General features: G+C 45.8%; 1 protein-coding gene across 1 annotated transcript in view; it reads right to left on the bottom strand.

Moving 5' to 3' along the window:
- Positions 1-266: 266 nt before the first annotated feature.
- The window catches only part of LOC119976764 (spindle pole body component 110-like), a 546,263-nt gene continuing 522,088 nt past the window's right edge, over positions 267-24,441 (bottom strand). Inside the window, exons 64-68 of the mRNA XM_038817508.1 lie at positions 7,755-7,781; positions 7,264-7,290; positions 4,457-4,477; positions 1,528-1,563; positions 267-567 (exon numbers count right to left, since the gene is read on the bottom strand). Of these exons, the coding sequence (XP_038673436.1) occupies positions 1,532-1,563; positions 4,457-4,477; positions 7,264-7,290; positions 7,755-7,781 (107 nt within the window). The 3' untranslated portion in view covers positions 267-567; positions 1,528-1,531. The remainder of the gene's footprint in view (positions 568-1,527; positions 1,564-4,456; positions 4,478-7,263; positions 7,291-7,754; positions 7,782-24,441) is intronic.

The following is a 24,441-nucleotide window of genomic DNA, read 5'->3' as shown; positions in this document are numbered from 1 at the left end:
TGAAAACGGAACAAATACGTGGGAATTGAGTACTTTATTTCAATGTTCACAGTCGACATGGCTAGGTTGAATTTAAAAGACATTTGGTGGTCAAATATTCCCTGTTGCACTCCCCTTTCTGTCAATAAAAGTCAACATTCGCTGGCTTTGAAAGCAGACCAACGCAGGCCAGCAGCACGGTTCAATTTCCGTACCAGCTTCCCCGATCAGGCGCCGGAATGTGGTGACGAGAGGCTTTTCACAGTAACTTTATTTGAAGCCTCCTTGTGACAATACGCAACGTGCATATCATTTCATTTTCATTTTATTCCGAATAATTAGCATTCTACTCTATTCTTATACTCTTGGTTACAAGTTCTGCCCTGTTTCCCTGTTGCAGCGGTTGAAATTTTGACTGAGGAACAGCGGGCATGACAATGCTACTTATTATGTTGAAATAAGCATAACGTGCAGGATTAAATAAAACAATTCCGAGCAAGCCATTCGTGCTGGAAGGAACGGTCGTTCAGTGGAAATATTATTGTTAGAGTAATGCACTGCTTTAACTCGTTGTCTTCTCATTTGGTCCTGAAAAATATCATTAAAAAAATAGTGAGTCATTATACGGCAGTCAACTGGAAGCAATAATTGCTGAGCACCAATTTTATTTGTCCATTTTCAAACTCTAAAACAAAGCCACGTTCGAGTGAATCTAGGCACATGGACGGCAACGTTTGCGAGTGGCGTGTTCTGAGATAGCAAATTATTTCATGTCCCTTCATAATGTTTTATGTACACTTGCATATGTCTGGCACACGGTGTAATGTTTTCCAGATATCGTAAATGTTCAGGAAAGGTGCCTGCGTTGTCTCAATTTCGAGGTATAATAGAGATACAAATATCGAATGCTATCGACATTATTTTGCTGTTTCGTTGATAAATTGCGTACCGGTTTCCCATGCAGCTTGATACCGGATAAAAATGAATCATAATCATGGGCTCTGTTCCTTTCTGAACAACCAACCCAAAAGAACGGATATTATGGCAGGCATCTACTTTTCATGTCAAAGTATTTAGTTTTAGAATATTTATTTATTATTTTTGATTTTTCTGATTCAGTTCTTCTACTTCGGTGTCGTCTATTTATGTCAGTTATTCATCCCTTTCTCCATCTAAATGGGAAGGAACAGGCGACTTTTGTTTTGTTGCCAATGCTTTGTACCAGCAGGGTTTTCCTTTCCGGAAGAATGGGTCTCTTATAACATTATAAATCGGGATTGTTTATTACAATTTCCAACGACTTGAGAATTGCTCGACCATGTGAAAGTATGTTGGAGAAACGTTATCACGAAGTCATGCAATTATCTCAAAGTCATTGCAATTCTTGGAACTTGCACCAGACGTAAAGGTGTTCTGAACTTCATCATAGCGGACAATGTTGGGTATTTTTTAGTTATTAAGTACATTTTTGATAATGCACAGAGCAAGAGGAACGCATTTCGAAAATGTTGTCCCAATTTGATAGACATATATACAGCAATGACTTACTTTTTCATTTCCTTATTATTTCCCCTTCCTTTGCTTCTGAAAGAAATATATTTGCAGAGTAAACTGTCTTTAGAATTACAATAAACTACAAAACCATAATTATTAAATTTGATCTACTTGTTGAATGAGAACCTTATCACACTGATCGATTTGATTGTTCTTGTTTTTGCATTTAAATGAAGATGTTAATAGGGAATGATTAGGGCCCATTAGAGACCAAGGGCGTGAAGTCGCAGTGAATTGCTACAGTATTAAATGAATACTTGTCATCAGTATTCACTATTAAGAAGGGGGACGTAGGTACAGAAATTCAACAAATTCAGTATCTCGACAAATTGGGCCGATGAATAGCAGATGGAGTTTAATTTGGATAAATGTGAGGTGATGCATTTTTGTAGATGAAATCAGCGCAGGACATACTCAGCTGATAGTAGGGAGTGGGGGAGAGTTACAGAACAAAGAGATCGAGAGGTACATGTTCATAGCTCCTTGAAGGCGGAGTCGCAGGTGGATAGAGCGGCGAAGAAGGCATTTAGCATGCCATGTTTTATTGTTAATAATATTGAATACAGGAGTGGGTACGTCCTTCTGAAGTTGTACAAGGCATTAGTCAAAACACACATGGAATACTGTGATCATTACTGGTCACCCTATTCCCGGAAGGAAATTGTTAATCCGGAAAGAGTTCAGTCGAGATGGACGAGGATGCTACCAGAATTTATGGCCTGAGCTATCAGGAGAGGCTGGAGTGGCTGGGACTTTTTCCATGTAGCGCAGAAGGCTTCGGGCTGATCTTATAGAGGTTTGTAAAATAATGAAGAGCATAGACAAGGTAGAATAGATAGTCAACATATTTTCCAAAACGTAGAGGAGTCTAGAAATAGAGGGCATAGTTTTAAGGTGAGAGCGGAAAGATACAAAAGGTACCAGAGGGAAATTTCTTCACACAGAGGGTGGTGATCATCTGGAATGAGCTGTCAGAGGCAGTGGTAGAGGCGCGTGCTTTTTTTCCTTTAATAAAAGTTAGACAGTCACATAGGCAGGGTGGGTATAGAGGGATATTGTCCAAACCCAGGCAAGTGGGACTAGCTTTGCGATAGAAACTGGGCGGCATGAGAAAGCTGGGCCAATGGGTCTGTTTCCATGCAGTAAACGTCTAAGACTCTCTGGCACTACGTTTGACTTTCAGGCCATTGAGCGGTCTGACAGAGGTAGTGAAGAGCTATTGAAGGGTTTGACAAATATAAAAATGGCCAAATCCCCAGGCCTGGATGAATTGCATCGCAGGCTGCTGTGGGAGACGAAGAAACTGCAGGGGCCTGTTCACATGTTTTGAATTCCTCTCTGGCCACGGCAGAAGTGCCAGAGTACTGGAGAACAGCTAATGCAGTTCCACTATACAAGAAGGGTGGTCGAGATAAACCAAAGAATTACAGTGAGTCTCACGTCAGCGGAAGGGAATCAATTAGAGATAAACTTGAAGGTGAGAATTAATTCCAATTTGCAAAGGCATCGGTTGATTAGGGATAGTCAGTATCACCTTCAGAGGAAGGTCGTGGCTCACAAATATTTGGTAGGGTGGTGGACAGTAACAATGGAAAAGAGGTCGTAGGTTACAGGACAATTTGGATGGGTGAGGCAGATGGGAAGAGCATCGGAAGATGACATTTAACTCCGATAAATGCGAGGTGATGCACGTTGTCAGGAAAAGGAAGTATATATTGGGTGGCAGCTGACTAGAAAACTCAGAAGGATGGGTGGGTCTTTGGGTATTTGTTCCCAAATCTCTGAAATCGGCAGTGCAGGTGAACAGGTTAGTTACGGAGATATATGTGATATTTGTCTTTATAAATCGTTGCATAAAGATAAGAACATTAATTTATGTTATGATGGAGCTCTACTGAACGTTGCTGAGACCTCAGTAGCGTACTGTATGCAGTTCTGTTTACCATAATATGGAAAGGAGGTGATTGCACGGAACTGAGTACAGATGAAATTCACCACGATTTTGCCGGGATGGAGCATCTGAGCAACAAAGAGAGACTCGGTTTTCTTTAGAGTAGAGACGATTGAGTGGTGCACGAAAATTAGGGGTTCGGACAGGGGGAATAGGAAGCAGCTGTTCTCCTTGCTTGAGTGGTCAATCATAATGGTGCATGATGTTACGGAGAGCGGGAGGACATTGCGAAGGAATTGAGAAAAAGTAATTTCATTCAAGGGGTGGTGAGGATCTGGATGCACTCCCTGGGCGGATAGTGGATATTGGAAACCTGAAGACCATTAAAAATAACTTCGATGTACATTGGAAACACCGCAGCATTCAAGAATATGGAACCATTGCCGGTAGGTGGGATTAGCACGAGATTAGTGGTCGTTATTGCTGGCGCAGTCCTGAAGGGCAATATGAGACTGTGACTCTATGGCATCCAAGGGAAACACAGGAGCGATTAATCTAAACGTTTACGAAAAACATTCTGACATAAAAATGTGACTTGGGTTCTAGCATTAAGAATATATCACTAATATCACGGCACTTATCGTAAACCTATCATTGACGCCAGTCAGATTCGAAATCAATCTGCCTGAAATTAGTGCAGTTATATCACAGATTACCCCATCTTTACACAGCCTGCACATCACCCGAGAAGGACCTTAAGTGTCAGGCAAAACTTCATCGAGTTTGACGCTGGTGAAAATAATGGAAAACAAATGCATAGCAGTTCAATAGAGCATCGTTCGATAGTTCTATAGTCCAATTTACAACTAAGGAACATTCGACTCATCGAGAGGACAGACACAATAAATAGGCTGACCATAACTCTGTAAATACTGAAGGAATACACACAAATCAATTGTGGTATTACGATTTGATAGAAAGCCCGACTGATAAAAGAAAATGCACATTGCGAGGAAAATCACATAATCTTACTTTTTGGCAAGCAATCTTGTTCTGAAAACATATTATTCAGGCAATATTGTTGCATTAGATTGTTACTTAGACTGCGAGTTACGAAATAAACGTTTACAAGTTCTGATATTACTTGTATGGTGACAATTGTCATAAGTGAAAAACAGGAGGCTGGATTCTCCATTGGCGGGTTCCTCCGCAGCGCACTCATGGCCACGGATTACCCGATGGTGTGGCATACCCAGTGGCAAACCGCGCTGAATTCACTGGTTCCCGAAGCCGAAATCGCACCATAATCCTTCGGGAACAGCGTGGCGGCTGCGGACTTAGTCCAGCGCCGCCACAATCGAGAGATTGCCGATCCTGGGAAGGGGGACATTTTTCGGGGCTGGGGAACTTTGGGGGTCATAGGTGTGGGGTGCGCGAGCCGGCCGAAGTGGGGGGTTTTCGCCATGTAGCACAGTGCGGCCTGGCAATTTTCCGGTGTTTATCAGAAGCTAGCGCCGGTTGCTGCACGCTGCCATCCTGCCAGCTCCCAGTAAAACGGGGAATGTTGGCCGTTTTGCGTCAGTGACTCTGGCGTAAAACGCCACGGTTCCCACGGGGCAACATAGCCCCAGAATTGGAGAATCCAGCCCCCATTGGCTTGTTACCAGAACAGAAAAATCTCATTGCTGGTGGGGCCACGTCGCACGATAGAACATAGAACATAGAACAGTACAGCACAGAACAGGCCCTTCAGCCCTCGATGTTGTGCCGAGCAATGATCGGTGGAAGATCCCACCTACCAGTCTTCAATTGTAATGTTCACAGAACATCTTAGGACTATTCTATGACAATTTGTGTTGATTATCTATTCAACTAATTGAGTAGGGAAAACAAATTCAGAAGATCATGACAGCGAATTCTTCAGTCATTCGAATTCTCCCGGCTGGATTCTCTGATCCACAATGTTGAAATTGCATTCAGGGAGTCGGAGGAAAATCTCCGATGACAACAGAATCAGTGTGGCGCCCCTTCCGTGCTGCTCTGCCCCCTGAATAGCAGTGTACTCTAGGACGGCGTCAACTTGGCCTCAGGAGCAGCGTTTCTGACCCCTATAGGGCACCAGCACTGGAGCGACCCGAGCTGCCAGTCCCCGGCGTTAGATACGAGCCGTAAGTCTGCGGATGCGCAGTGGGACCAGTGGCAATGCATGCATGTGCAGTGGTACTGGCGCCAATGCGCGCACATGCAGTGGCTCCATTCTCTGTGGCGGCCCCGACGCAACATGCCGTAGAGTTACAGTGGCCGGCGCAAAAGAAAAAAGGCCCCCAGCCTAAGTGGCAGACCTGCAGATCGGTTGGCGCCAATCGCGGGCCAGGCCACAGCGGAGGCCGCCCCAGGGTCGGACCGTCTTCCGTCCCACACCAGGCCTCCCCCGGATGAATGCACGCTGAGGTCCCACCGTGTAAGAACAGGTATAAATGGTGCCGGCGGGACTTGGGTATTTTTGCGTGTACGCTTGGCCCATACGGAGCGGAGAATCGCAGAAGGGGGGAAGGGGGAGGGTGGGGGGCGTGTAGCGGACCCCGACCGTCCGCTGCGCCAACTGTACAATCTCCAATGGCGCCAATTCTCCGCTCTCTGGAGAATCGGCAGACTGGTGTCGGGGTAGCGTGGATCGGCACGTGCCCGTTCCGGTGATTCTCTGGCCCAGCCTGGGGTGACGGAATCCTGCGCGCTGTATCCATGGCCTCAGGCCATTTCCTGAGACCCACCCCACGATGCTCCATCCCCCATAGGCCGCGTTCCCGATGGCGTGGGACAAATATGTTCTCATCGTTCTGGATCTCAGCATGTCAGTTGCAGTCTCAGTCGAGTTCCCTGTGGGGTAGCAGCTCTACATTAGCGCCACACAAGTGCCAGATAACCACCTTCTCCTGCAAGAGAGGATCTCCAACCATCACACATTCATATTCAATGGCATTACAATCGCTGAGTCCCTCACCAACATCCTGGGGATTACCATTGACCTTAAACTGAATTGGACTAGCCACATTAATACTGTGGCTACCCAGGGCACGGCAAAGGCTGGAATTGCTACGGCGGGTAACGCACGTCCTGTTTCCCCAAAGCCTGTCCACCATCTTTAAGGCACACTCAGAAGTGTAATGCAATATTTTCCACTTACCTGAATGAGTGCAGCTACAACCACGCTCAAAGAGCATGGCACCATCCAGTCCAAATCAATCCGCTTGATTAGTCCATCTTCCAGAAAACATCAAACCCTCCACCACTGACGAACAGTTGCAACCTTGTGTAGCATCTACAAGATGCACTGCAGTAACTCCCCGTAGGTTCCTCAGGCATCATCTTCCAAACCCACGACCACTACCATCCAGAAGGACAAGAGCAGCAGATATCTCGGAACCCCACCACCCGGAAATTCCTCTCTAAGTTTCTCACCACCCTGACTTGTAAATACATTGCCGTTCCTCTGGGTTAAAATTCTGGAAATCTCACCCAAAGAGCGTAATGAATGTTCCTGTACATTAATGACTGCAACGGTTCAAGAAGGCAACTCGCCACCACCTTGTGAAGGAACATTTGGGGTGGGCTATGAATACTGGTCAAACCAGTGACGCCCACATTCCCTAATTGAATTAAAAAAACACTGAAACAGTGCGTTGCTCTCTATTGGTAAACAGATCTACAAAGCATCCATATATTGCAGGCTTCACATAATTCTGAATGACTGATGCAATTGCTGCATTCATCAAGCGCTGATATATGCTTTGTGTGAATAACAGTAAAAGTAGAGATGCATAATCGTCCTCATTACTTACTGCAAATTTCTCTAAGAGTGTAAATTTCTATAAAAAAGAACAATTTAAACTCGTTCAAAACAGCTAAAATGTGACAATGTTTGTAACCTACATTGCATTGTAAGGAAGAGCGTGTGGATAGCTCGATTAGTTTCTCACCGCAATATTACCTGTACTACGATTGACATAGATGGTAAATTTAATTGGTGAGAAAAACATTAAAATGAGATAAGTCGCGAATGTAGACCGAATTGTTGCATCATAGCTTCACCACAAGTTAAGAGGCAAGTTACCAAAATAAATTCTAAATTACTTTTTATGTTTCTGATTTCATTATTATTTCTGAGGATAATTTTATAATTTGAACTTAAATTAAAAACAAATCTTCATTCAATGTAGATTTTCATCTAAACACAGCATGGATATTTCATAGGCGCGTGTCAAGCTGTTGAATTTTTTATCACTATGGGTGCAACACAAAGGAAGAAAACATTTATGTTGAGTGATTTCACCTGAATCCTTTCCACGCAATATTTCATCTATTAAAATACAACACAGCAATTGATTCAGCATTGCCTGAACGCAATCCCTTTAAGAGGCCTAGTTTTATGAATTTTCGTCAGGAATAATAGAGAAATTGCTAAAAATCGGGATCATCCGAGAGTTTTGCTGTGCTTATTCTTGCATGGAAAAGCTAGAGTACCGTACAGATATATAGGTATCCGATTCCGTAGGAATTTTGTCATTGGGCAGAGAATGCAGAGAACGAGAAGGCGTAGGTTAGAATCACACCATGGGAAATGGTGAAATTTGAATTCACTAAAACTCTAGAATTAAACGTCCAACGATGAACATTGTTAATCGGCATAATAAAAGATCTGGTTAATTAAGTTTTCTCAAGGAAGGAAATTTGTCGTCTGGCCAATGTGTGAATTGAGGTCGACAGAAATGTATTTGGCCGTTAAATCCAGCAAGCCAGTTAATTGAAGATCAATGAGGAATGAACAATACGTTTTGATCAAGCCAGCAATGCCATGAGGGATGAAACTACGTTCAGATTTAACTTTGCTTGCATAGGTTTCAGTTCCGTTAACAATCCCACAAGTGGTGAAGCCGTCTACGCCCACTCTGATTACGAGTTGGAAAACGTGGCTTCTTGGACTGACAAGTGATGGCTTCCGCCACACAGCTACGGGGCAATGGCATTCTACAATGAGACGGAACGTAATCAACTGTCCTTGACTTTCAACGGAACGATTATTGTCTAAACCTTTACTGATCAGCAAATAAACGTGAACCAGGCAAATACACAGAGCAGCTACAAAACAATTGCTGCTTCAAATTTATTATCTCCTGAGACCCTAAGGCATGTCCACCAGAAGAATACTCAGGAGTACTCTATACCAAGCCACTTTCCACAGTCAATTCAGGGGCATATCATTCTGGTCTTATCAGGGACGCTCAGTTTCGGGCAATTGTGCGGAGCTTGTATGTTCTCCCCGTCTCTGCGTCACGTTCTTCTGGGTGCTTCGGTTTCCTCCTACCGTTCAAAGATATGCAGACGTGGATTGGCCATTCTGAATTTCCCGTAGTGTCCAAAAGGTTAGTTGGGGTGGCAAGAATAGGGTGGGTGAATGAGCCTTGCTGGGGTGCTCGACGGAAGTTCTAGTCTCCATCAGCCGAATGGCCTACTTTTGCACTGTAGGGATTCTATGATTCTATGAATAACAACAAAGAAATAAAACAACGAGATAATAAATATGAACCAGAGATATGAATGAAATAGATTAGCCCACCAGAACACTTCTGACTTCAACCTCACTGTATTCAACCAATACTTTTCATCCATCCAAATTAAAGATCCATTGAATAGACATAATTTGATTATGATGTCGACAAATTTAAGTCTCAGTCAATGAAATTGGAACAAACATCTTATGCACATGCAATCATGATGTTAACACGTGACTTTATGGCCTGACGAATTTAACCAACAACTTTAAATATATTCAGTGACGGTTGAGTCCACAGGTTTCCACATTGAAATCACGATATCGCTTTGAAAAAGTTGCAGGAATAGCAACTATCTTTCGGGGAATGTATTTCGGGATATGTACACAAAGAATCGCAGACCTATATGACTTTATGACCATATAATCTGTTTTGCTGCGACTAGGTCAGTGGTAGGTTTTTTGCTGAGGGGAACTGCACTGTTACTCTTTGCATGATGCAAGTAGATGTTTTGGTTTTTTCCTCAGCTGCCAATTTATGTGAACAAAAACGTAAATGCAGCTCCTCCACATTCAAACATTAATGTTTCACTCTTGCACAGTGCTCTGTCCGTTGCTGTGGCCCTGGACTGTGCACTTCAGCTCCACCAGATACACTGGGCGCAATGTTCTCACCTTCGCTGCTGCAGCGTGAACATATGATAGGGAAGGATGAAAATCCCAAATTATTCATCAATTATCGTCTGAGAATTGTCATGGTGTTAAAAGCCCCCACCAGTATCTAAAATTGCCAACGTAATGATCATTCAACGGCATTAATGAAATGCGTCCAAAGCATATATTTAGGTATGAATGGATACCGATGCGACCTCCGTGCAACGACAATTTCATGATCTTACCTTTCCCAACACTGCTTCACCAATACCCGCACCCAAGGTAGAGGCTGTTTGTCTGGCTTCATGCCCGGTTGTGTGAGATGATCTTAACAGCCATTCTTTGTGGTTATGTGCCGAAAGTATTCAGACCTGATAACGTTCCACCGCACAGGGGCATGCGCGCCATATTTGGCTTCAACTGCTTAAAGAAATGAGGTCACGTCCAGCATGGCAGATTGGCAGTGCTCCGTTCAAATGCGAAGATCTCACGACCGTCGATGGATTGTTGAAAGTCGGGGCACAATGCTCCAGGCGAGTCCCGCCACGCCGCCCCGGCACGCGATTCTCCCCCCCCCCCAAAAAAAACGGCAAGGCGAGATTTACGACTGACCGCTCGGAGAATCGCCGCTCAACGTTTTTAACGGGCGAGCGGCGATACTCTGTCCCGGATAGGCGGCGTTCCCGCCGGTGCCGACCACACCTGGTCGTTGCCGGCGTGAACAGCAAAGGAACGCTTGGGGGGTGGCAGCCTATGGGGGGGCATCCAGTAGCGGGGAGGGTGGGGGGTGTGCGCTCAAAAGGGGTCTGGCCCGCGATCGGTGCCCACCGATCGGCAGGCCGGCCTCTCTGAAGTAGGCACACCTTTCCTCACTCCAACATTTCTTGCGGGGCGCCCGCAGGGAGGACGGCAACCGTGTATACCCGAGACGTCATTTTCGTGGTGCCGGGTGCGTAATCAATGCGGCGCCTCTTTTACGGGGCGCCAAAGCCAGGCGCACGTAAATGACGCGGCACCGCTCCTAGACCCCCGGGGTGTGAGAGAATAGGGGGCCAGGAGATGCCTCCGACGCTGGAGTGAAACACCAGTTTTCACTCCGGCATCGGCACAGTCTCCCGATGGGAGAATCTCGCCCGATTGGTTCGCGATGGCCCATTCCTGAATAGATGAGAATATGGGGCACCAGGAAACATATCGAGGCACTCTTTTTGCGTTGTCACAGTTCAGAGGAGCTCATGGCCTCCTCAAAAAACAGCTACCAGCATGTATGCATCAGGCACATCGTGTTGCGCTGGACCTGTTCTCATTTGCAATTGCTTCCTTTTTGTTGTTTGCAGAAACTTATGTTCAGCAGAGGGCGTAGAATATGGCTAGTACCCACTGTCATGGATCTCGGCTGTGAAATTCTCAAATCCGAACGACGAAATGTCTGTCATGTACTCAACAAATTATGCCGCAGTGCGTCTTTGAAATCCCATATCCACTAAGGTACACCTCTCTGTTTTGGGGGATGGTGAGAAGCAATAATGTGATGGTGCAAACCCTGTCAGGACTTCACATCATGAGCCTGAGGTTAACTTCGAACTTCTGTTTCAACATTATGTGAGTTTCAGCAATGGAGAATAGAAATACATAGGTAACGACGATGCACAGTCACTGATCTCATTAATGTATCACGTTATTCTCCCATATACTCAGATGCCAATTCAGACTGATGCATCCAGATTCGGGTTTCGTTCAGTTCCGGACTTCGCAGGATTTTCCGGCTTCTTCCCCGGCCAGTTCCAAACCCACTTCCACGCAGTGAATATTCTGATGATAGGCACACCTCCACCCGTGTATGTTTGCTCAATTTATGAGTTCCTTTGTCCTGGAAGGAGAAGTAAGTGGTGTGTATCATATAATTGGGTGCATATTCGTTACTTGATAAAGCATGTTTATTCCAGTCTCAGTGTCCTCCAAAGTCCTCCACAATCACTGTAGTGCAATTAATTCAATTCTAAAAATACCAACACTCTTCCATGTATTCAGTCACGTGCTCCATCTGATGTCCACGTCTGCAACCCAAACTCCTTACTGGCTTCTAACGACACTAGCGCAGTATAAGAATACATTTGCAGTGACAACGTTTGTGAAGCGCATGAGGTCGTTCATTCATTTCCTGCATTGTAGACATTGACACTTTTGAATCCCAACCTCCCTCCAGGCAGACGTGGTCATGCAAGAGAGGTACAGTTACCATTACTCTGAAACCGGATCTCCAGCAGTTCCTGGAAGAGATTGACCATCGACGCACTGTTGAACCATGGGACCATAGCTTCCCTGCGCTTGGAGGTTCGATGATAAGATGAATTACATCAAAGCAGGCGATTGTTTTTGGCAGTCTATTGCTTGGTCGGTGCGGGGGTACGGGGTGAGGGTGCGTTCTGGTCCGACGTTGACCATCAGGAGTTCCAGGGATTCAATGTGACAAAGAACAAAGAAAAGTACAGCACATGAACTGGCCCTTCGGATCTCCAAGCCTGAGCCGACCACGCTGCCCGTCAAAACTAAAATCTTCTGCTCTCCCGACGTCCGGATCCCTCTATTCCCATCCTATTCATTTATTCGTCAAGATGTCCCTTTACGTCACTATCGTCCCTGCTTCCACCACCACCTCCGGCAGCGAGATCCATGCACAACCCTCTGTGTAAAAAACTTGCATCGTACATCTCCTCTAAACCATGCCCCTCGCAACTTAAACCTATGCCCCAGAGTAATTGACCCCTCTACCCTGGGAAAAACCATCTGGCTATCCACTCTGTTTATGCCCCTCATAATTCTGTAGACATCTATCAGGTCGCCCTCAACCTCCGTCATTCCAGTGAGAACAAACGAAGTTTATTCAACCTCTCCTCATAGCTAATGCCCTCCATACCAGGACACATCCTGTTAAATCTCTTCTGCAGCCTCTCTAGAGCCTCGACATCCTTCTGGTAGTGTGGCGACCAGAATTGAACACTTTTCGCCAAGTGTGGCCTAACTAAGGTTCTATACAGCTCCAACATGACTTGAAAATTGTTATACTCAATGCCCCGGCCAATTAAGGCAAGCATGCCATATGCCTTCTTGACTGCCTTCTCCACCTGTGTTGCCCCTTTCAGTGAAATGTGGACCTGTATACTTCGATCTCCCTGACCGTCAATACACTTGATGGTTCTACCACTCACTGGGTATTCTCTTCCTGCATTAAACTTTCCAAAATGCATTACCTACCATTTGTCCGGATTGACTTCCATCTGCCATCTCTCCGCCCATGTCTCCAAAACGATCTACATCCTGCTGCAGCATCTGCCTGTCCTCATCACTATCCTAAATACTACCAACATTTTTTGTCGTCAACTTACTGGAAACTTACTCCTCAGACTAGTTACTTTTTCCTCCAAATAATTTATATATACTACGAACAGCAATGGTCCCAGCACTGATCCCTGTGTAATACCAGTCATCACTACCCTCAAATCAGAAAAGCACTCTTCCATTGGTGCACTCTGCCTCTACGACCTTGCCAGTTCTGTATCCATCTTGCCAGCTCACCCCTGATCCCGCTTGACTTTAACTTTTGTACCAGTCTGCCTTGTGGGACCTTGTCAAAGGCCTTACTGAAGTCCATATAGACAACATCCACTGCCCTGCCTGCATCAATTATCTCTATGACCTCCTCGAAAAACTCTATCAAGTTAGTGAGACACGACCTCCCCTTCACAAAACAATGCTGCCACTCGCTAATACTATAGTAATCGTTTTTTGTCAGAAGTATGAAGTGACTGTAAAGACACATTCCAGCACGTGTTCTAGTAAGCTGGTACAGGAATGGAACCCGTGCTGCTGGTCTTGCTCTGCATCACGTCTAACCCATTGAGCTAAACCAGCCACAGTTCTGTGTGGGCTCTAGGTGTTGATCAGGGGTACAAACATTTCAATTCTTAAAAACTGCTCAGTATCGCGAAGACTAATGTTGTTTTCGCGCAACCCTTACATCTATCATTTGGTGTCCGGAATCTCCACCCTTTCATGTATCGTGCTTTACTGCCCATCACCGCATGAGGATTGAACAGGCTTAGTTATTAATTGACAACAGCTGGGCGTCACAGGCTCAAGCAGCATACATTGCCCATCACTGGAAAAATGATGATGAGCAGTCTTCTTGAACTACGTGAGCCCCAGAAGATTTTCTACACCAACAGTGCTATCCGGAAGGAACCTCCAGGAGCTACACCTAGCGACAGTGAAGGAAAGGTGATATGAGGCCAGCGCGGTAGCGTAGTGGTTAGCCCTGTGGCTTCAGAGTCTCAGGTTCCATTCCTAGATCTGCGCAGTGTCTGCACGTTCCCCCCGTGCCTGTGATGGTAAACTCCGGGTTTACTTCCTCAGGGAAGTCCCAAAAGACTGCTAATAGGCAATTTTGACATCTTTAATTCTCCCTCTGTGTATCCGAACAGGCGCAGGAATGTGGCGACTCGTGCCGCAATAAAATCATTGTAGTGTTAATGTCAGACTCCATTTGACAATAAAGATTATTACTATATTATATTTCCAAGTCAGTATGATGAGTGCATTTGAGGCGGTTGTGTTCCCAGTTCTATGCTCCCCATACCTTTCAGGATGGAAGTGGTTGTTGGTTTGGAAGGTGCTGTCGAAGAACCGTTGGCGTCTGCTGCTGCCAGTGCTGTCAGCGGTGGAAGGATTTAATGTTTTTGGAAAGAGCAATAATCAAGTGAGCTCCTCTGTCGTTTATGTTGTCGAGAACATTTCATCACACTCCTGTCTCGCGCCTTGTAGATGGTGGAGAGACTTTGGGGAGTCAGGAGATGGGTTACTCACTGGAAGATTCGTATATTCTGACATGCTCTTCGAGCCACAGCGTTTACCTTGTTAGCCCAGTTCAGTTTGTAATTGAACAACCAGGATGTTGCGGGGGGGAGGGGGAATTCAGTAAGTGGTGAACAGTCTTTCGGGAGTCAGGACGTGAGTTACTATTGGATGGATTCATTACGTTCGACATGCTTTTCTAGCCACAGTGCGTATCGTGTTAGTCCAGTCCTCGTTAGTGGTCGAAGCCAGAATGTCGAGACTGCAGGATTCAGCGATGTTCATGCCATTGAAGTTCAAAGGCAATGGTTAGATCTTCTGTTACTGGAGATCGCCATTTCCAGGCATTCAGGTGGTAGTAATGTTACTTGAGATTTGTAAACCCATGCCTAGATATTGTCCAGGTCTTGCTGCATGTGCACATGGACTGCTTCATTGTCTGACTGCCGTGAATGTGGCTGATCATTCTGTAGCGAATATTACCATTGCTGTGCTTATGGAAGGCAGGCCTTACAATGGGAGAAAACCGCTGAAAATATTTGAACCTCGGGCCGATGAATAACTATTTTGCTGACCGCCGTGTTAATTTACTTTGTGGATAGAAATTTACATCACGGAGCAGACCTTTGGGCCCAACTCGTCGATGCCACCCAGTTATTACCACGAAGCTAGTCTCAATTGCCCATATTTGGGACTAGCGTAATGGTTGTATCCGCCTCTTCTACTGCCTCTCGCAGCTCATTCCAGACAATCACCACGCTCTTGTGAAAAAAAGCCATTCAGGACCCTTTTGTATCTGTCGCCTCCCACCTTAAATCTAAGCCCCTAGTTCAATAATCCCATTCCTTTGGGAAAAGATGTTGGATATCTACCTCATATACGCCCCTGATTATCTGATAGACATTTATAATCTCACCCGTAAGGCTCTTATGCTCCAGGAAAAATAACCCTATCCTTGGAAGATCGCCGACCATCTCATCGCCAAAGATTCATTTCCCTCTATTTTAATCCCTGTTATTTTTGAACTTCCTACCCACCAGGTGCCTGTCTTTCGTGTGCCTGGGTGTAAGGTGGGACGCGGTATTGGGAATAAGTAAATTAACAGACCAGTTTTCTATAATTTCCTTTCATGTTTATCCCTATTCTTGTTAAAAATAATCCATTTTTAATGTTTTGTTTTCAAGTATGGCGCCTGTAAGTCATGGGAGCAATCAAGGGTCAAAGATGTCAGCATAATATACAAATGATTGGCTAATTGACGTTTGTTGGGACTCTGGGGTCTGTCCGGCTGGAATTTACTGCACACTAACCCAAGGTGTCGTAACTCCTGAGGGTCCTGATAAGACCATAAGACCATAAGACATAGGAGTGGAAGTAAGGCCATTCAGCCCATCGAGTCCACTCCGCCATTCAATCATGGCTGATGGGCATTTCAACTCCACCTACCAGCATTCTCCCCATAGCCCTTAATTCCTCGCGACATCAAGAATTTATCTATCTCTGCCTTGAAGCCATTTAACGTCCCGGCCTCCACTGCACTCCGCGGCAATGAATTCCACAGGCCCACCACTCTCTGGCTGAAGAAATGTCTCCGCATTTCTGTTCTGAATTTACCCCCTCTAATTTTAAGGCTGTGCCCACGGGTCCTCGTCTCCTCGCCTAACGGAAACAGTTTCTTTGCGTCCACCCTTTCTAAGCCATGCATTATCTTGTAAGTTTCTATTAGATCTCCCCTTAACCTTCTAAACTCCAATGAATACAATCCCAGGATCCTCAGCCGATCATCATATGTTAGACCCGCCATTCCAGGGATCATCCGTGTGAATCTCCGCTGGACACGCTCCAGTGCCAGTATGTCCTTCCTGAGACGTGGGGCCCAAAACTGGACACAGTACTCCAAATGGGGCCTAACCAGAGCCTTATAAAGGCTCAGTTGCACATCGCTGCTTTTATATTCCAACCCTCTTGAGATAAATGATAACATTGCATTCGCTTTCTTAATCACAGATTCAATCTGCATGTTTACCTTTAGGGAATCCTCGACTAGCACTCCCAGATCCCTTTGTACTTTGGCATTATGAGTTTTCTCACCGTTTCGAAAGTAGTCTATGCTTGGATTCTTTTTTACAAAGTGCAAGACCTCACATTTTCTCACGTTGAATTGCATCAGCCATTTCCTGCACCACTCTCCCAAACTGTCTAGATCCTTCTGCAGCCTCCCCACTTCCTCAGCACTACCTGCCTGACCACCTAACTTTGTATCATCAGCAAACTTCGCTAGAATGCCCCCAGTCCCTTCATCCAGATCATTAATATATATGGTGAACAGCTGCGGCCCCAACACTGAACCCTGTGGGACACCGCTGGTCACCGGCTGCCATTCTGAAAAAGAACCTTTTATCCCAACTCTCTGCCTTCTGTCAGACAGCCAATCCTCAACCCATGCCAGTAGCTCACCTCGAACACCATGGGCCCTCACCTTACTCAGCAGCCTCCTGTGTGGCACCTTATCAAAGGCCTTTTGAAAATCCAGATAGACCACATCCACTGGGTTTCCCTGGTCTAACCTACTTGTCGCCTCCTCAAAGAATTCTAACAGGTTCGTCAGGCACGACCTCCCCTTACTAAATCCATGTTGACTTGTTCCAATCCGACCCTGCTCTTCCAAGAATTTAGAAATCTCATCCTTAACGATCGATTCTAGAATTTTACCAACAACCGAGGTTAGGCTAATTGGCCTATAATTTTCCATCTTTTGTCTTGATCCTTTCTTGAACAAGGGGGTTACAACAGCGATCTTGCAATCGTTCGGGAATTTCCCTGACTCCAGTGATTTTTGAAAGATCTCAACCAACGCTTCCGCTATTTCTTCAGCCACCTCCCTCAGAACTCTAATGTGTAGCCCATCGGGGCCAGGAGATTTGTCAATTTTAAGACCTTTTAGCTTTTTTTTAGCACCATCTCTTTTGTAATGGCAACCATACTCAACTCAGCCCCCTGACCCTCTATAATTTTTGGGATATTACTCATGTCTTCCACTGTGAAGACAGACGCAAAGTACTTATTAAGTTCTCCAGCCATTATCTCGTCTCCCATCACTAGCCTTCCGGAATCAGTTTGAATTGGCCCAATGTCTACTTTGGCCTGTTGTTTGTTTCTTATGTATTGAAATAAACGTTTACTATCATTTCTTATATTACTGGCTAGCCTGCCTTCATATTTGATCCTCTCCTTCCTTATTTGTCTCTTTGTTAACCTCTGTTTGTTTTTGTAGCCTTCCCAATCTTCTGATTTCCCAGTGCTTTTGGCCACTTTATAGGATCTCTCTTTTTCTTTGATACATTTCCTGACCTCCTTTGTCAGCCATGGCTGTCTAATCCCTCCCCGGATAATCTTTCTTTTCTTGGGGATGAACCTCTGTACAGTGCCCTCAATTATGCATACAAACTCCTGCCATTTTTGCTCTGTTGTCTTCCCCACTAGGGTCTGCTTCCAGTCGATGTTCGCCAGTTCCTCTCTCATGCCCTCGTAATTACCTTTATTTAACTGTAACACCATTACATCCGATTTTGCCTTCTCTCTTTCAAACTGCAGACTGAACTCAACCATATTATGATCACTGCTTCCTAAGTGTTCCCTTACTTTAAGATTTTTTATAAAGTCTGGTTCATTACATAGCACTAGGTCCAGAATAGCCTGCTCCCTTGTGGGCTCCATGACAAGCTGTTCCAAAAAGCCATCTTGCAAGCATTCCATGAATTCCTTTTCTTTGGATCCACTGGCTACGTTATTTACCCAATCCACCTGCATATTGAAGTCCCCCATGATCACCGTGACCTTGCCTTTCTGACATGCCTTTTCTATTTGCCGGTACATGTTGCGCCCCTGGTCCTGACCACTGTTAGGAGGTCTGTACATAACTCCCATTATGGTTTTTTTGCCTTTGTGGTTCCTCAATTCTGCCCACAGACTCCACATCATCCAACCCTATGTCGTTTAGTGCCATAGATTTAATTTTGTTCTTAACTAACAAGACAACCCCACCCCCTCGGCCCACCTCCCTGTCAATAATATTTAATAATCACTTATTGTCACAAGTAGGCTTCAATGAAGTACTGTGGAAAAGCCCCTAGTCACCAGATTCCGGTGCATGTTCGGGGAGGCTGGAATGGGAATTGAACCTCTGCTGCTGGTCTTGTTCTATATCACAAGCCAACTGTCTTAGCCCACTGTGCTAAATCAGTCTCTGAGGCATGTATCTCCGCTTGTTAGAGGGTGCATGTGGACACAGTGACGGCAGTATATTCAGTGAATTCTGAGGACACTGATATGTGTCTCTGCGCTGATGGCGGTTGGAGGTGAACTCTAATTGCTGTTAAATTCAATGGACCATCTGGATCCTGACATGTGTCTCTGCGCTGATTGAGAGTGCAGGTGAACACAGTGATGGCTGTACATTCAGCGAATCCTCAGGATCCTGATCCAAGATATTTGCCATTGCGCTTTGGAGGGTGCATGGAAACGCAGTGATGACTGTACATTCAGTGGATTCTCACGGTATTCACGTTTATATCTGCGCTGGAAGAGTGTGCAGGTGAAAACAGTGACGGCTGTACATTCAGTGGATCCTCAGGTTCCCGATGGGTGTCTCTCCGCTGATGGCGGGTGCAGATGAATACACCGCTGGCTGGACATTCAATGGATCATCAGGTGCTTGATGAGTGCCTCTGAGCTCATAGAGGGTGCAGGTGAACACGTCGATGGCTATACCTTCAGTGGATCCTCAAGATCCTCTGCCGGGAGCTCGATCTAATATGCCGGCTGTTGGTGGAACCGCTTCCTATTCGGACTGCCCCCTTTTCTGAATGCCCCTCTGAGAGCGAGGAGGTATAGTTAGCGATCAATTTCGCAGTTACCAATCGTGAATAGCACGCAGTCTCAGCTGGTGTTTGAGCAGCTGTTATTGCATCCTCGCCGACCTATGAGTTGGTGATCTTAGCATATCCGCAGGCATGGCGTCTTTCCTCGCTGACTGGTTCTTCTGACTTCTCCTAAAAATGGGTGAGTGCCCTGAGCTCCGATCTGGGATCTCACTCAAATGTTCTGGGTAACTATATCCTGCATACAATCTCACTGTGAGCAGAACAGATGGCAAACTAAACTATGCATGGCATCTTCTGTGTGTGCAAAGGGGATCTATTTAAGGGTTGACGATTCAGGATTTGAGAACTCATGAATATGTGTATGTGTGAGAGAATAAGTGATGATGTCCATTGTGCAGATAGTATGCGAGATCTTGTAGACTGCAATTTTCCGCATATCTGCTGATCTTGTGAGACTTTGGGTTGAGAGTAAGGATAATTTGAGCAACCCGAGCGCAGCCAGGTATTGTTTGGATGGACCTCCACCTCCCATCAAGGGGCAACAGCATCTCCACGCCGATGTGCTGCCAATGCATTTTCGCTGACTGTTGGGGCTGTCTAATTCTTTAGTTTGCGGGCCATTCTGGTGTTTGACACAAGCAATCCTGGATGTAGTTTAAACATGGCATCGTGAAGGAAGGACATTTGAGGTAAAATAAAGTGGGGCGGATGAATCACAGACTGCTTTGCCACGAAATACAATATGTAACAGCTTCATCCCTTTACAATGAAGCGAAGTCAAAAGTGGATGACCTCTCGTGGAACCCTGCCATAATCCATAATCCAGTAGCAAAATCACTGCCTTTCCCTCGTACCTCCGACTAGTCTCTGGAGTAGAAAATTCCATTCAATGCGTCTTGGACATGATTTTTCATCTTTCCGTGACAACAGAATTGAATTAAATAATAAATGGAGTGTGACAGGAATTTGACGAGGGTGGAAATTCACTCTTCATATTGGGTGCATAGAAAAGTGCGGTGGAACCCAGCTCTCCATAGTGGAGGCAGTTAACAGTGAATCAGCGTGAAGTGACTTTTTATTGTGTTCGCAATTTGACGAACCGGTTTTTAGAAAGTACGTTTCTGGAAAGTTTATAGGGGGGATATCTGATGCACAGAAGTGAGTAAACCTACCACATGAGTGGCATAAAGGATTTGGTAGAAATAGAAGCTTGAGTGTAGAGGGAAAGAGATTCTTATAACATAACTCCGGGACAACGGGAAGTGTATAATTAATCAGAGATATGAATGAACCCTGAGTGTGGAAAATTAGAATTGCATGAGGAGAAAATGCCACCAGTAAATGAATCAAAATTGCACAAAGTAAAACTATAGGGTATGTCAATCAGAGCATAATTATTAGATGCAATAGGGAATAGGAATGCACGTCTGGAAATAAAGCTGCTGTGCAATTGTCAAAGGCAGGTATGGTTGTGTGAGTCGGGTACCACAGAACATATGGGACAGCACATCGGCACCGTGACGTAGTGGCACAGTGGTTAGCATTGCTTCCTCAGAGGTCCAGAGACTCCGCTTAAATTACGGCCTTGCTTGACTGTCTGTGGAGTTTGCACCTTCTCCCTATATCTGCGTGGATTTCATGCGGGTGCTTCGGTTTCCTCTCAAAATCCAACAATGTGCTGGTTAGGTGGATTGCCCATGCTACATTACCCCTTAGTGTCCAAACAATTAGGTGGGGTTATTGGATCACAGGGTCGAGGTGTGGCCTTTGGTAGGGTGCTCTTTCCAAGGGCCGAATCGCCTACTACTGCACTGTAAATTCCATTATTCTCAACGCACTTACCCTGGGCTTCAACAAGACAATTGTCTTTTTTGAAAACAATCATGCCCGGGAAGCGTCGTCAATGAAAATCACTTCTGAAAAGCCATGGTCCTCCGTTTTTAAATTGTTTAATAAAGATAACCGGTCTTCGTATTAAAAATCTCCAGGGCTTGAAATATGCATTAATTTCTGGAACATCATAAATGTTGACAAACTGCAGAATCCTCCAAACATGAATTTTGCTGAGGTATTGCCAGATTGCCATTAGATATCCATTCCCATTTACTCACACCACGGCAGAGGAACCTACAATACTCTTTCGTATGACAGTATGCAACATATTTCATGTCCTGTAAGAATGTAATTAGTTCGGCGTAATCGTACTCTTTATTATGATATTTTGAGACATGGTGTCGTACCTTATAAGAAAGTAATTAGTTAGGAACAATCAAAGGACCATGAATTAGAGGAGTAGAATTAGGCCATTTTGTCCCTCGAGTCTGCTACACCATTCGATCATGGCCGATGTGTCCCTGAGCCCCATTTTCCTCCCTCCTTCCCTAACCCCTGATCCCTTAAAAATCAAATTATCCCCTTATTAATCAAGAAAACCAGATTTGTGCTTGAGTGCTGTTAGCTACAGGGTTACAGAGCAGGAGCTGAAAGGTAGAATTAGGCAGAATAGTTATTTCTTAGAACATGCGATCAAGGAGCAGGAATAGACAGTTGTGCTTCTCAAGGCTGCTCCACCGTTCAATACCACATGGCTGATCTCATCATGGCCTCCACTCTGCCACACTGCCTATTCACCGTAACCTTTCCACCATTAGGAATTAAAGATCTGTCCAACTCCTCCTTACATTTACTGCCTGATCCAGCATTCACCGCACTCTGGTGCAGAGTACTCCACAGATTCAGAACTCTTTGGGAGAAGATGGGTTGGATTCTCTGATGAACCCATCTCCGAAATCGCAAAATGCGTTTGGGTGGAGAATAGATCCCGATGCTAAAATCAGGGCGAGCGCTGAATGAATGCCAAATTGCGATTCTCTGTCACCCTAGACAATGGCGTCAATGCGGTACAGTAAACACCGGTTGCATAACATTAGCGGGAACGACCCAGTATGCCATGATTCCTCCCTGAATCTCCTCCAATGATGGGTCGGATTCCCGACAGCGTGGTTCACTTGTACTTTTAAAAATTGTGTAACCGGCGTCGTGGCTGATGAAGGAGAGAGAGGATGTAGGACACACGGAGTAGCGACGGTGGTCTGCTGGGCCGGATACTGGGCGTGCAGGATGGGGAAGTTGGCTCCCGGTCAGGGCTGGAGAACATTAAGGCCCAACAGCAGGGATGAGCCCCCGCGGGACTGGATGATGTAAGCTCCGGACAGACATTCCCACAGTCATCGTGCTGACGACCCACTGTGACCCCTAATTCTTCTGCGGTGTTCTGGAACCTCCCCTGTGGGAGTCGCCGGCACAGGCCCCATCACCTACTACACCCTCGCGGGGACCTGCAGGCCGGCCCACATGGTGTTTCCCTCTGCGCTGATGGCCTCTGCCACTTGTGCCAAGGCAATGCAAATGGTGGCCGCTGGCAGCCTCCTTTCCGCACCGGGGCAGAGGGTCATCAGCCTCTCCTACACCCTGTCCAAGAGGTTCTCCAGCTGGGCATCGGTAAACCACGGGGATGCTCTTTTCGCTGCCAACTTGTTGGCTGGGATGCTGTGTGTGGGGAGTGAATTGTGACTATGCGGCTGCACTTGTCAGCTGTCTGTCAATCGCGGAACCGGCTAATCCGGCTCCATTTCCATTGGAATCAATTGTCTTTCACATGGCGCCAGTGCCGACCCCTTAACTGCAGCAGAATCGGTCCAGGTGGGGCGTCAGATTATCTGTCGTCAATGTTCATGAAATCAGTGTTGGCATCAATACTTAGGGTTGGATTCACCAAATATGCGTCTATGTCCTCAGGATCCGCCTGGTCATACGACAAATAAGTCGGCGCTATCCAGCTCTGGTGCTCCGCCGGTGGGGGGGGGGGGGGTATAGGAGCCGTGCCACTGGTCGGATTGTATTTATGGACGCAGAATTGCCTGGTCCATGGCGGCGGCGGTCTGCAGTGGGTATGCCGTATAAATTAGTGCCGGCCAATTGCAGACCCTGCCTGCCACAGAATTCCCCACTGTATCCTCGCTCGATACCCAGACCACCCCGCATCAGTTCCCCAGCCCCCTACACCCGACTCGGGGGCGCTGGACACAGTCCAAAGCATCCAGGTGAGATAGACAAAAAGTGAGAGGGCACGTGGCCCACGCCTTCCTCGACTCGACCCATTGGGGGCGGAGGATCGGGGGAGGGCCTCAGGTGATGTCCTGAAACCGTCACGACAACGTGCAATGTTCTCCTCGAGTATGCTGTTTTTGAGGGGGCGGAGCATCAGAAAGATAGTGCCGCCCCCGATTCCAGCAAAAAATGGATTCTCCAGCCGATCGCCGAACGCGATTTCGGAATTGGCGATAGGAGAATCCCGCCCTCAGTGTCAGAAATGGAGAATCAATCCCGTAGTTCTCATCTACTCTGTTTTGTATTTACAGTCCCTTATTCATGTGAATATGACTACGTTTAGAATGCCCCACAAGAGGAAACATCTTCTCCACGTCTACTTTATGCATACATGTTACCATCTTATATGCCACATCATGATCTCCCTTAATTCTTCTGAACTGTATAGCGTATAGGCCTAAACTGCTCAATCTGTCTTTTGCTTTAATTAGACCATGGAATGTGGGATTCTCTGGTGGGGCTAGCATTTGTTGCCCATCCCTAAGAGCGTTGATGAATCAACCACATTGCTGTGGATCTAGAGTCACATGTAAGCCTGCCTAGGTACTTCAGATGGCAGATTTCCTGCCCTGAAGAACATTAATAAACCACGTAGGGTTTTACGACAATTGACAATATTTTAATGGTCATCCTTTTATTAGACTTTTCTATGGAATTTAAATTGTACCATTTGCCATGGCGGAACTCTAACTATGGTACCCAGGGCATAATTATGGGTCTCTGGATTAATATAGCGAAAATACCACTGCACCACTCCCTCCCCAGAATCTGCCCAACAGGCTATGGTCTGTCCACTAAATTGTGATGATTGGATCATACCCCAATGAAATGTTTCAGAGTCACGAGCGTTCCATTTTCGCTTCAGTTTTGATTTTCGGAGCATGGATGAAGAGATCTAACTAACTCTCTCC

The sequence above is a fragment of the Scyliorhinus canicula genome, chromosome 13 (assembly GCF_902713615.1).
Source record: "Scyliorhinus canicula chromosome 13, sScyCan1.1, whole genome shotgun sequence".
NCBI lineage: Eukaryota > Metazoa > Chordata > Chondrichthyes > Carcharhiniformes > Scyliorhinidae > Scyliorhinus > Scyliorhinus canicula.
Note: the sequence above shows the minus strand (reverse complement) of the source record. Positions and strands in the feature narration are given on the sequence as shown.